This window comes from Orcinus orca, chromosome 7 (genome assembly GCF_937001465.1).
Source record: "Orcinus orca chromosome 7, mOrcOrc1.1, whole genome shotgun sequence".
In the NCBI taxonomy this organism is placed as follows: Eukaryota; Metazoa; Chordata; class Mammalia; order Artiodactyla; family Delphinidae; genus Orcinus; species Orcinus orca.
The window spans coordinates 114,279,785-114,293,398 of record NC_064565.1 but is presented as its reverse complement, the minus strand read 5'-3'; the positions used below and the strand labels follow the sequence as shown (position 1 = coordinate 114,293,398).

The 13,614-nt window shown below is 43.4% G+C and overlaps 1 protein-coding gene across 3 annotated transcripts in view; it reads right to left on the bottom strand.

The window, feature by feature from the left end:
* Positions 1 to 1,409: 1,409 nt before the first annotated feature.
* Positions 1,410 to 13,614, bottom strand: part of LOC101277301 (UDP-glucuronosyltransferase 1A1) — a 45,881-nt gene continuing 33,676 nt past the window's right edge. Inside the window, exons 1-5 of one of the 3 annotated variants that reach the window (XM_049712808.1) lie at positions 11,801 to 12,739; positions 5,989 to 6,120; positions 5,233 to 5,320; positions 4,725 to 4,944; positions 1,410 to 2,381 (exon numbers count right to left, since the gene is read on the bottom strand). In XM_049712808.1, the coding sequence (XP_049568765.1) occupies positions 2,084 to 2,381; positions 4,725 to 4,944; positions 5,233 to 5,320; positions 5,989 to 6,120; positions 11,801 to 12,664 (1,602 nt within the window). In that variant the 5' untranslated portion in view covers positions 12,665 to 12,739 and the 3' untranslated portion in view covers positions 1,410 to 2,083. Of the gene's footprint in view, positions 2,498 to 4,724; positions 4,945 to 5,232; positions 5,321 to 5,988; positions 6,121 to 11,800; positions 12,846 to 13,614 lie in introns of those variants that run through there. The other 2 variants (XM_049712810.1, XM_049712809.1) reach the window with 2 other exon arrangements.

The following is a 13,614-nucleotide window of genomic DNA, read 5'->3' as shown; positions in this document are numbered from 1 at the left end:
CAGGGTAATACACCCCACAGGAAAACAGGCAAAGGATACTCTCCAAAAAAGAAATACAAATGGCTCATGAGCTTGAAAAAAAAAAATTCAACCTTTAATAATAATAACAGGCAATTAAAAACAAAATCCCACTTTTGCCTGTGAAACTGATACTTTCTTTTTTCAAGATAATACTTTATACTGAAGGGAGTGTGAGAACCTGGCTCCTTCATCGATTGAACCTCTCTGGCACAGTTTGGGAATATCTCAAACCATTTGCCCAAGGTAACCGTGCATCAGTGCCCCACCCAGATCCCTGTGTTCTTATCTCTTAGTGCACAGGGCCTGACCTCCAACACCACACCTGCATTTCTCTCCAGTGGGATCTCTCTGGGTTTTAAAGCCCTCCTTGCCTGCTCTTGTGGCCGACTGGAAGTGCAGGGAAATTAATACCACCTGGGAGCAGCCAATCACCGACAGGGGCAAGTGCTCAGATCCCCAAGGGCCTTGCCCCTCCGGTCTGGGTAAGTCTGGCGTGTTTTCTGCACTGGCTCCCAGTGTCAACCAGCAGGATTCAGTTCCCACTGCCCACAGAGAGCTGCCTTCTTGGTGGTCATCACTCCCCATCCTGCTCTCCACTCCCCTTCAGGGTTTCCTTCACTTCCCAGATAAACTCCTTGCCTGTGGATCCTCACCTCAAAGGAACCGAAACAAGGGCTTCCCTGGTGGCGCAGTGGTTGAGAGTCCACCTGCTGATGCAGGGGACATGGGTTCGTGCCCCAGTCCAGGAGGATCCCACATGCCGCGGAGCGGCTGGGCCGGTGAGCCATGGCCACTGGGCCTGCGCGTCTGGAGCCTGTGCTCCGCAACGGGAGAGGCCACAGCAGTGAGAGGCCCGTGTACCACAAAAAAAAAAAAAAAAAGGAACCGAAACAGACAACCATTAATTCGTTGTAAGGCACTTTCCCATGGAAATAGTCATGAATATGTACAAAGACTTAGCTACTAGGATATTCGGTGAAGTCTTTTTTCTCAAAGAAAATAAAAGTGAATACACCAGGAAGTAGTGGTTAAATAAATCCTGGTATATTCATGCAATAGAATATTCCTTGGCCACTTAAAACACATTAAATATTATACAAAGACCTGGAGAGAACATTCACAATAGGATGAAGTGAAGGAAGAATGTTAGAAAACACTAGATATATTTGGTATCTTTGCAATATTTTATAACTATATACATTTGCCAAAATATTTACTAACTGTGGTTACTTGCAGGGAACATGGTTAATGATGGATTTAATTTCCTTGTGTGTGTACACCTCTATATTTTTCAAATTTTCTGTCAGAATCATGCATTACTTTTGTAGTTAGAACATGTAGTTTAACAATAAATAAATGCAACACCCATGAAGAGACCACGTAATAAATATAATTTATATGAATTTATTAATGTTTTTAGTTATTACATCAGAGAAAATATACTTGCCAGTCTCTGTAATTTAGGCTTTTGTCAAACTCAGATCCATTTGGCTCAAGCAATGACTATCTGCTCAGGCATATCACCCATCAATTTTATACATCATTCGTTCCCCCCAAAGTCAGAAATCTATACCATTCATTCATATCATATCAAGTACAAGGAATGAACGTTTCCTTACTTAAATGCACAAAATGACATCTGGGAAGCATGAGCATAATTTAGAGCCAGCCATTATTGGTAAAGGAATCTATCACAACCACCTACAGATGCCAGAAGATGAGGTGACAACTCATCCGGGGGTGAGGGGGGAGCGGTGGTGGGAAGCGGTGGCTCCCAAACAGGCCCCATTTCTGAGTAGGTAAAGTACTGCAGGTTGAAGGAGGGACCTATCCAACCCTCTTTGCAAGTGATTTGAAAGATGACACGTGTAGTCCAGATTAAAGATACTGGAGGGAGCAGAAAAGATATTTAAATATCTCTACCTGTATGTGTGACTAATGTTTAGATCATTTTTATTTTTTAAGACACACTCTGGGGTGTTATTTTCTGGCAAAGTATTTCTTGAATAAGCATAACATGAATTTAACCTGTGACTCTTTTTGCAAGTTTCCAACCCAGTTCTCAGTGTGCCTTGGATTTATGAGATTTCTTCACTCGCTCTTTTTTCCCGAAGCATTTCCGGAAGGCAAAGGCACAGCCCTTAAAGGTGACGAAGATGACTGTCAGTACGACCGCCAGGAGGAAGCCGATCACATCCAAAGAGTAGTACTGGTACCAGGTGAGGTCATGCGCCGCAGGGCGCAGGTGTGGCGCCCCCTTGTGCCTCATCACAAACTCCACCCAGAATACAGCCAGGTCTAGAGGCTCCATGGGGCGGTCCTTGTGAAGGCTAGAGAGGCGCATGATGTTTTCCTTATAGCTGAACACACAAAGACAGTTATGTGAATGTCTGGAACACCAACAGTAGGGAACCATCCTCTCTCTATGCTTGCTTCCAGTTAGGAACGCTACCAGATTTTCCAAACTTGGCAGTTTCTATCGTAACCAGAAAAGAAAACACACACTAAATATTCTTTATGAAAGAAAGAAAGAAAGGAGGGAGGGAGGGAGGAAGGAAGGAAAGAGAAAAAGAAAGAAAGAGAAAGAAGGAAAGAAAGAAAGGAAGGGAGCAAGGAAGAAAGAAAACTGTAAGTTAAAATTATAATTTTAAATTATTTGAAACTTGCTTCCTACTTTTCTTCTTTTCTTTTTAGTGATATCTTTGTAGGCAGTTGATCATACGTTTTTGGTAACAAGATAAAGAAATAAAAAAAGGTCATCTCAGAAATTATTAATGATTTCCCATTCAGTGAGATTGTAAACGATCACTTCTAGCCAAAGTAAAAGCCATTTTTAAGTGCCATCTCCAAGACAGTGCTATGCTTTCAACTCAACTGTCGAAACATCAAACCTCCAAGTGCTAACTTTTGCATGAGGCAGTGTCTTTGCACCCCGTTAAAGAAAAATGGATTCCTGTTTATTTTGGACTGTGTTGATAGCTGAGTCAGAATATCCAAATCCAAAATGGGTTACGTACTTCAACCCTTAGTACGGATGCACTAAAAGAGGAAGGAGAAGGAGGACGACGAGAAGGACAAGAAGAAGGCAAAGGGAAAGAAAAGAGAGAAGAACTTGAAAAGTGAGGCGCTTATTCAGGAGCAGTTATGATCATTGCTTTTCTTGACTATGTCCATCATTTTATTTGGATACATTATTATAATGTACTATTAATATTTGGCCATAAATTGTTAAACATCTTCCTTGTATATAAATCTTCTCTTATAAAATAGATTTTCTTGGACTTTCATTCATTCATTCAATATTTATTGAGCACCTGATATGGCCTGGTTGTATAATCTGATGTTGGAAATTTTTCCACTTTTTTTTATTTTATGCAGGTCCAGTCCCAGCTTAGAGTGTTGGGAACATGGAGATTCACAATCGGAGATGGCTCAGAAATGAAGAGATGAAGTTAGTTAGTAACTTAAGCTGACCGATCAGTGTTTTTTGGTTTTTTTTAATGATAATGTACCAGAGAATTTCTACCAAGTCATTTTTAGGTTACAAGTAGTTGTCCATACCACTGAATGAAAGGTCAAAATTACATCACTAATATGAGCCTCAAGAATGAGTTTCCAGCATCTGGAAAGAAATCGGGCTTTCATTGTGCTATGTGAGCAGCATCGCCCGATGCCGACATGCTGGGCTGCAGGAGCCAGTCAGAATGATGGATAAGAACCACAGCAACTGCTCTGGGAAGGTTGTTACTGACACTGTGAGCACTTTACCCTGGGGTTATGCAGACAATTCTTTTTATTCACAGGCATCACACACATGCGAGCACCATCGTTTCTAGCACGTTTTCCTTGTCCAGGCTCGGCGTCCCCCTGTGTAGTGTGTCCTCCCATCTGAACACACTCCAGTCTTTTCACATCTGTCCTCCTTCAAAGTGTCCCCCTGTGTAGTGTGTCCTCCCATCTGAACACACTCCAGTCTTTTCACATCTGTCCTCCTTCAAAATGAAGCAAGTATGGGTGAAGGCTCCTGACACTGTCATAGATCCGTACACACATGCATGTGCACACGCACATACATGATTGATCATTGGATGAAGTCCACTGCTGGCAATCACTTCTTCTCATAAGGTTTTGATCGGCCTATCACTTGTAGCAATACAATAAAGTTCGTGCAGAGATAATTTGATCTGGTGGCTTTTTGCCTTTTGAATTGTTTCCATAGCCACATTTGAACAAACTTGACTTTGCTTTTATTATAAGCCTTTGTCATATCACATGACACACACACACACACACACACACACACACACACATTAATAAACCCCACGGACAAAATTTCTCACAGGTTTCAGCGCTCGGAAAAGCTTTACCTTTAAGCACCTGGTTTGTTTTTATCTTACGGACACTATGTTTCTTGTAATGGAATACTTCTCTCTTTGCAGGAACTTATAGATCAGACATCTATTATATTGACATTGTTTTTTTTTTAATTGGAGTTTTAAGTATACCAGGGGAAATAATATTTAAGATCACTTCTGTGATAAATTCCCTAGGAATTAAAGCATCTTTTTCTAAAAGGAATAATAATAACCCCAAATCATCTTGCTTATAAATTAGATCTTGATGTATTTGTTTTCACATCTGAAGATTTACTGTGAAGTGATGGCCAAAATATCAGTAGTATTCCTTGGTAGCTTCTCTCTTACCTTTTGTCACTGATGACAGTTTTCAGGGCATTTTCTAAATCTTTTGAACTCATTTCCAGGATGTCCAAGGTTACTCCGGCCCCTCGGGTCTCCATGCGCTTTGCATTGTCCATCTGATCACCAAACAAGGGCATCATCACCATCGGAACACCATTACATATTCCTTCATAAACACCGTGGGAGCCGGAATGTGTGATAAAGGCCCGAGTCTTTGGGTGACCTGAGAAGCAAAACAGGGAGAGATGCCAGCAGTCAAGCCCCTGAGTTTCACAACCTGACATCGTCTAGGTTCTGAAAGCACTCTCAGGACCCAGTGCCATCCACACGTGGCCCTTGCAGAAACGTGCAGAAGAAAATGTGAGTTGAGATGTCCTACTGGGTAAAAAGCAACATGAGATACATTGGCCATAATATTTTCCGGCTAAACAATTCTTTAGAATAGCCCTGCCTGAGCCACTTTCTTAATTTAACCTTGGTTTGACCTACACATCAAATCCTCCCCACGTACCAAGCAGATCATTTTGCGGCAGCCACTTGACAAGTTTTGTATTCTTCGCAAGATTCGGCGGTGGAGTCCCAGTGTACCGCCACAGGACCTTGCAGAAGCAAAAACAAAAAAAAAACAAAGTTTAGGAACATAATATGATTTTTAAAACAAAGCAAGATATCTGCTGTAGTAGCTAGAAAGTGGAGTCTCTCTGAATGAATATAACCTTGGCAAGGGTGGGAGGTATAGTGACTAAGAAGGCTTCTGGGGATGGGTAACATTCTGTGTCTTGTTCCAGAGGCTTGATTCCACGGGTATGTTCACTTTGTGAACTTGTGAACATTCATCAAGCTGTACATTTACGATTTTTGCACTTCTCTGCACTTCAAGGGAAAGTTTACTTAACAAAATGAGTGGGCATAGAACTATTAAAGCAGAAATATAAGAAACAAATCCAGGGTTCTAAGCAAGAGCTTTTTGGAGAAATATTCTTATGCAATATGAAGAAACACTATCCTGCCCATTTTATTTTTAAAAATAAATTCTAATATACTTTTGAGTCACTTAGAAAGAGACCTCCTCGTGAAGTGGATCATGTTTTAACAGAGTAGTTGAGAGTGAAATTGCAAAAAAAGAACAGCTTTGGATTAATAATTGGGAAGTGGCAGGGAAACCCAAGCCTAAAGGCCAACTCATAGAATTAATTTAGGTACTGAAAGCCTGAGGTTAGAACTCTTGTGAAGACAGATAAAAAAAAATCACGTAGAATCTTCTTACTGTCTGAGGTATTTTGCCCAAAGCATCAGCAATTTCTGTAGCTTTCTGCTCCGGAATCTCTGAGACCATTGAGCCCAGAGAGAAGACCACAATTCCATGTTCTCCAGAAGCATTTACATAGGCTTCAAATTCCTAGGACCAGAAGAGAAATTTCCAGTTAAATTTTTTTCTCATATTCTTTGGCGACAGCATACATTCAGCTATGAATCAGGTATCTTCCTCTTAAGAATGTGATTAAAGGAGTGTGTGTGTGTGTGTGTGTGAGAGAGAGAGATAGAGACACAAAGCATTAGTGTGTGTTAGAGCATCCCTCCCTCCCTAACTGCTTCCATCCCACAGGAGGAAGGCTTCCTGCTTACAGAGTTATCACTTGGTTTCTTCTTTGAGATACAGAATCCAGGTAATGTGCCAAGTTTCCAAAAGAAAAGTGATCGGAGGTAAGACCAGATCCACTTCCCCAGGGCTTCAGGCAGCTGGGAAAGTCTGGGATGTAAGCAGGCCTTTAAGGGTGGGCGGGGCTGAAGCAGAGGGTTGAAGGCAACGGGGTGGAGGGAGGAGAGGGAAAGGGGCATTCTGGAGAGAGGAGAGAGCCTTTCAGCAGATTCTGGGGAAGGAAACATTGGAGGAGAGGAACACCGTCCAAAGAGGACTTCGGAAAGCTTTCTATGGACATTAAAGCTCCCGTATAGCCTGTCTAAGAAAATCTACAGTAAAGACCTGTATTACTTTTCAAGGTTTCTAGAATATTCTTTTATACTGAAAGAATGAATGGAGTCAAAGCAGAAAGCTACAGACAGCATTAAGGATTAGACTCACGATTAAGGAAAAAGCCTCAAATAGCAAAAACATCCTTTCACAGCTCTCGCTGCCCTGCAGCCTATGGCAGTTTCCCATACGGCAGCCGAACACACTTGGATGATTAAAGATCATATTCATGTCAACTCAGTGGTGAAATTCAACCAGTCAACCGTGCATTTTTCCACCTTTCCTGGAGAAGAGTTTCTAAGAGTTTAAGTGAACTTGCCTGCGTTAGCAAGAAGAGTATCCAGAAGTTTATTTGAATCTTTCTTTGCTGGTTCCTTAATGTACTGTGAAAAGTAAACTAGGTGAGAAAAATACAAAATAGGGAACAGGAACTCTTGCCAAGCGTGTCCCAGCGATCTGAGCCCCTTCTGTGGAGTTCAGAGAAGGTCAAGGGCATGTGAGTAAACCCTGACTACCAAACTACCAAAGCCACTGGTGGGAAGGAGAAACAGGCAGAATCTTCACCCACCCGGCGTATGACCCTCACAGAGTGCTCACGTCCTGTCCCAGAAGCTGATTCCTTATATCACTACGTCCGTCATGGTCATCCAAGGACGGCTGCACAGGTAAGGCTGCTCCATTGTCTCAGGAGGCATCCAACCAGGACCATCCGCAGGCATTACGGCCTTGGCTATTTAAGGACAAAGCTCAAATGAGGCAATGGGACTTTCTGAAGAAACTTCTGGGCCAGACGACACAGGGAATGAGGAATGAAGAACAGAGAGGGGGCCACATGCTAAGCCCTCTGCAGATTACACCAGCTTGTTGCCCTCTGCACGGGAGGCAGCATCATTCACAAACGGGGGGGCTGAATTGATTCAAAGTCCTTCCCTTTGCCAACAGCGTCCTATTGCCATTAAGTCGACTTTTTTTTATCAAGGAATAATTTTTTTTCTCTTTGGCCGTGCCGTGCGGCTTGTGGGACCTTAGTCCCCCAACCAGGGATGGAACCCAGGCCCTGGGCAGTGAAAGTACAGAGTCCTAACCACTGGATCGCCAGGGAATTCCCAAGGAGTAATTTTGTTAATCAAGTGAGTTTTGGTGTATTTGAACTGTACACCGTGATTGATTTTCCAGTTAACAATGAATCTTACAACCACTAGAACACGAGCAATCCATGGTTCCCTTGAATAAAGCAGGAAGACAGGATTTTAGAAAATGTCTGTGTGTGGGGGGTGAGAATCAGAGATGGCAGGGATCCCAACTAGTAAATACAGATCCTAGTTTACGACCTGGCAAAGGCCCTTCCCTAAAGTAATAAGGAATAGACTTAGAGACGGATGTCAAACAAAAGCTCTGAAAGGATGCGACAAAACGATTCAATGAGAAGAACAGCAGCTTTAACCATTAGCGTTAGAACCTGGAGATGAGCGGTGGGTGTGTTTCAGGAAGAGAGGAAGGAAGCTCCTAGATTCAGCCCTCAACAATAATCTTAGCTCAGCCTGATCTGTTCCCAAACTTCAGAGCCAATGCCAGAGTGCTCCAGGCTTCAGGAAATACATGCACACACACCTGCATGCACACACACGCAGGGGCACACACATACACAGTGGGAATCTGCTTAAAGGAGATAGAGTAAGGCATAAGTAGGGCAATTTTCCCCCAACTGTCGGTTATTAATGATCTAATTAACTCCTTGAGAGTCTCCAGACGGTTTTATACATCACCAAAGAGTGCCAAGGGCATTAGTGAGACTGCGTGATGTGGTTGGCTTTGCCCAGAACTGCAGGGTTTCCTGGGACTTTCAGTGTTAAAACCAGAACAGTCCTGGACAAACCAGGATGCTGGCTCCCCTGGATGTGAGCTAGGAGACTTCAGACGGGGCTCAGCACACGATTTTCAGAGACGGCTGCCAAGCTTGATCCCAAGCATGGCAGTAAAGCCACTGACCAGCCCTACTGCCAGCCCATCCCACTGTCTAGTCTGCCCCCACCAGCCTCAGGCCCTGTTCTAGGGCCCTGGCTCCTGGCAGCTGTGTCTTGGCCTTTCCCATTGGGCTCATCTGAAAGGTCAGGGAGTGGGTATCATCCTCACCGCTGACCACGCTGAATTTCCTAAATTTCCTAGGACCTCCTCTCCTTCATGAAACCCACTCTCACTTTAACCTTGTCTAGAAAGGGCCAATGTCCCCTCCTTCCATACCCTTCCACAGCCACTCAGCCACCGTAGGATGTGATTAACACAGAAGGAACGTGCAGGGCCATAAACACCCAAAGTTAGGTAATATCACTTGGCTGGAGTTTAAATGCCATGAAAGTCCGTTTACAGAACACAGAAGGGCAAGCTGCAGAGCTTGTGTTATCACGGCCAGTGTCGATTCTGGGCCAGTACAGGATTCAGTAATGGTAAGGTCTACCCCCTACTTGGCAAAAGTTCCCCTAAACCTTGCCCCGATTTCACAGTCTCTGGAATGGGCAAAGAGCGAAGCCATGTGATGACTGAAATAAACCTCGACCCCCCACCTCTTATCCCATTCCAAAAAAATAAGGCTCCCCAAAGCAAAAAAGACTTGCCTACTCCAAGGAAGCTTTTAATATAAAAATCCTGACTTTTGCTGCAAGTTTAGTATTTTCAGTTCCAGGCTTTTATTAGATTTTTCCTTCCCAAATGCCTTTTGTTTTGCAAGAAAGCCTCGTGAAACCTTTAGTATGTTGGAAACATGTCGCTTTATCATTATACATTCAGAGCCACTTACAAACATTGCAGGCTTCCCTGGTCGGCACTCTTTCTTTTCCTCGTCATCTTCAAGTATGTTCTCACCCATCTTCTGTTTGGCTATTGTCCTTACTATTAATGTGGATGTATGGATGTCATCTCTGTAACCCTACATGTCTGTAAAGGTGGTCTCTCACCCTGAGAGGGGAGTGACATCTTGGAATTCTTGAGTTTCATGCCCTTGCTCTCGACACTGTTCTATCATCTTTATTCTTTCAGACACCCCAAAGGTATGCCCAGCACCAGGCTGTGCTTTCTCTATGGACTCTCATTACCAAATATTTTATCTTTATTCTTGATAAGTTCTGGACCTTTACCCATAGCATTGGGAGTAGGTTGGTCCCCACTAGAGGGAGGGAAGCACAGAGTAACATTCTTTACTTAATAAAAAGGAAAAAAGATAACAGCAACGTGACAAACCAGCAAAAATCAAGAAAAGGGGAGATGACAAAGCAAAATAAAAATAAACTGGAAGAATTATAATCAAACCTATCAATTGTTAAGTACAAAGAGGAAAAATGCAACTATTAAAGGAATCTGCCTGACTAGGTTAAGAATATCAGCTCCATGTTGTTTAAAGAGAAAGAAGAAGGTTGATGATATGGAGTAGTGAAGAGGCACTAGAGAAGTGTAAACAAAAATAATGCAGGAATGGTGATATTAGTATCCAAAAAAGGGGAGTTTCAAATTAAAAGCACTTAAAATAGGACAAGGAGAGCTACTACTTGGTACAACTTACAGAGACATTCTCACACCTAAGCTTATTTGCACCAAACAAGGCAGCAACCAATACATACTCAATACAATTCACCACTTAGACAAATTTACAGGGGAAAAAATACATCAATAAATGATATAAAAATATGATAGCAAGAAAGGCAGTTGATAACGTTCTTCAGCCTCTCCCATTAAACATCCAAAATAAAGAAGGAAATCATTTAAATAAATAAAGACTGTTTGCCAAAAATCCATGGCAAACTTAACGCAAAGCAATGAAATGAAAATCTCACTTGGATATGCTGGCTAGCTTTCTTTCCTTTGACCTGAGATACGCCCGTTGGTTTGATGATATTTCACCCCTTCCTTTTCCTCTGTCTGAAAGAGAATCATTGATGGTTTTCTATACTCTTAGGTTTTCTCATCTTGCTTTCAGAAAATCAACACCACCTCCTTCTTTCTTCACCAGACCACCCCATCAGACACAAATGTGTCCAGCGGGCCATTTCTCAGAATCTTATTGCCATAGGACCTTTGAGGGATTATCAGCTCTCTCTCCACATTACAGGGGTGGAAGACAGAGTATGGAGACCCTGTCTTGCAGCAGTGAGGTGGAGGCATCCACCTGACACTTGATTTCTCCTGGTTTTCTTCCCGCTGCCCAGAGTTTCTCCTGGCTGTGACAATTACATGATCATTTAAAATATGAATCACGTCAGGGGCACGCTGGAAATAAGATTCATCGCTCTCCAAGGGTGAGGATAGCCCCTTAGTAGGAGCCAGACTCAGCACCTGGAAAGTGCCTGGGCTACCAGCAGATTCTCAACCAATACTTGAAAAATAAATGAATGCACGCCCACTGAAATGTCATCTTCTTGAAGAATCCTTCCCAAACCCCCTTTGGAAGGAGCCTCTCCCGCTAGTCTCTATCTCCTCTGTTGAGACTTGGAAGAGGATGTGAATGCTACTTTTCTGCATGGTGTAGGGGAAAAAAATTAACATGTAAGCATTTAAGAGAGATGCATGAACTTTCTGCCCATTGTCAGAACCTGGCTATCTGGTGATTTGCTTAGTAGAGGAAATGGAACTGCAGGATTCAGCCTATCAGAATATCTAGAAATGGACCTTTAATCAGGAACATAAAGGCAATTTTCCCTGCTGGGATCTATAGATATCAAACAATGATTTCAGCAATCTTGACTCCTGTGAGCCTGACCCAGTCACAGGCAAAGTGCATGAAGAACAATTTTGTTCTCTGCAAGGAACCCTGAACCCAGCATGCTGTGTTTACGGCATTTAAACGGTGTTGCATCTAATTGGTTATTATCTGCTGGAGCACACAGAATAAAGTGGCCAAAATACACTTTCCTGAAGTATCTGACAAAAGAAATAAGCCAGAAGATGATGCCAAAGACAGCTATAAATTACAACTCAGACCTAGGAGACTGGTGAGATATCAACGAGAGAGGACATTTGAGACTATCTCAGCATGCTCATTCAGCATCTGTGGCGAGCTCATCTCACCCAGAGCACTTGCTAGACTACAGGCATCTAAAGTTCCCACTCAGATACACACCTGAGATAGTGGCTTTTTGCTAGCGCAGTTGATCCCACCAATAAAAACTGTATTGGGCATGATGGGCCTTGGGTAATTATTTACAAAGTCACTTCTGAGAAGCCAGATAGATGCATAGCTCATAAGGTCCTGGAGAGTCACGTCTTTCTGAAGGACTTCCGAGGCAAGTGGTGCATACGGGGAATAAACCACATTGCACAGAAAGCTCTCTGACAAGGCAATGAGTATGTTCTTCACCCGCTGCAGGAAGGTCATGCGATCTGAGTTAAAGGACAGAGGCCTGGGCACATAGGACGGTGGGTTGGGGCACTGGGTACCCTGGAAGTCCAGGCTGCACGGCAGTCCATTCAAGAAGAACACAGCAGGCACAGCCAGGTACTGGGCCACGATGGGGCCGCAGGGAAGGAAAGGGTCTGTCAGTACAGCATCAAAGCTGCCTTCTGCCAGGGAGGACATCAACTCCTTGTTGTGCAGTAAATGGGAGCAGGCGGAAAAGAGTAGAGCCGAGTCATCTTTGATTTTCTTGTATATTTTGACCATGCGCTGCAGAAAAGGGTCGTTCTCAAAAACACTATGCCCAAGGTTTATAAAAGCCACTTCCAAGTCCTCCCTTCGGAATGGCACGGGATACCTCTTCAAGGTGTAAAATGCCCCTTCTTTAACGTACATGGAGGCGTCGGGTGCGAGGACCACTATGTCATGTCCCTTGTGCTGCAGCTGCTGGACGATCCCGACCAAACTCAGCCAGCGGCTGGCGTCTATGGGGACCACCAACAGCTTCCCACCCTGCGTCAGGGCAGGGCCAAGCGCACACAGCAGCAGGCCCAGGATGAGTGGACGTGGACCCCGGGACCCTGCTGTCATGGTGCCCCTGCCGTTGCTACCAAGACTGTCACCTGCCGGAGGTCTGCCCTCTCCCACTTACACAGCACAAGAACCAAACTGTACACCAAGTTAATGTTTGATTAGGTCACATGACAATCGCTGTCAGTCAGCTAGTGGTACCTGGAAGTTTACTTTTAGAGATAAAGAGGGTACAACTTGACTAGGTCTCTTCATAGGCAACAACAGTTCAACTGGCTGGAATTCCTTAACAATCACTTGAATCACATTTTTTTTTTATCTTTGTTGGAGTATAATTGCTTTACAATGTTGTATTAGTTTCTGCTGTACAACGATGTGAATCAGCCATATGTATACATATATCCCCATATCTCCTCCCTCTTGAGCCTCCCTCCCACCCTCCCTATCCCACCCCTCTAGGTGGTTGCAAAGCACCGAGCTGATCTCCCTGTGTACGCGGCTGCTTCCCACTAGCTATCTGTTTTACATTTGGTGGTGTATATATGTCCATGCCACTCTCTCACTTCGTCCCAGCTTCCCCTTCCCCCTCCCCGTGTCCTCAAGTCCATTCTCTACATCTGTGTCTTTATTCCTGTCCTGCCCCTAGGTTCATCATAACCATTTTTTTTGATTCCATATATATGTGTTAGCATACAGTACTTGTTTTTCTCTTTCTGACTTACTTCACTCTGTATGACAGACTCCAAGTCCATGCACCTCACTACAAATAACTCGATATCATTTCTTTTTATGGCTGAGTAATATTCCATTGTATATTTGTGCCACATCTTCTTTACCCATTCATCTGTCGATGGACATTTAGGTTGCTTCCATGTCCTGGCTATTGCAAATAGTGCTACAATGAACATTGTGGTACATGTCTCTTTTTGAATTATGGTTTTCTCAGGGTATATGCCCAGTAGTGGGATTGCTGGGTCATATGGTAGCTCTATTTTTAGTTTTTTAAGTTA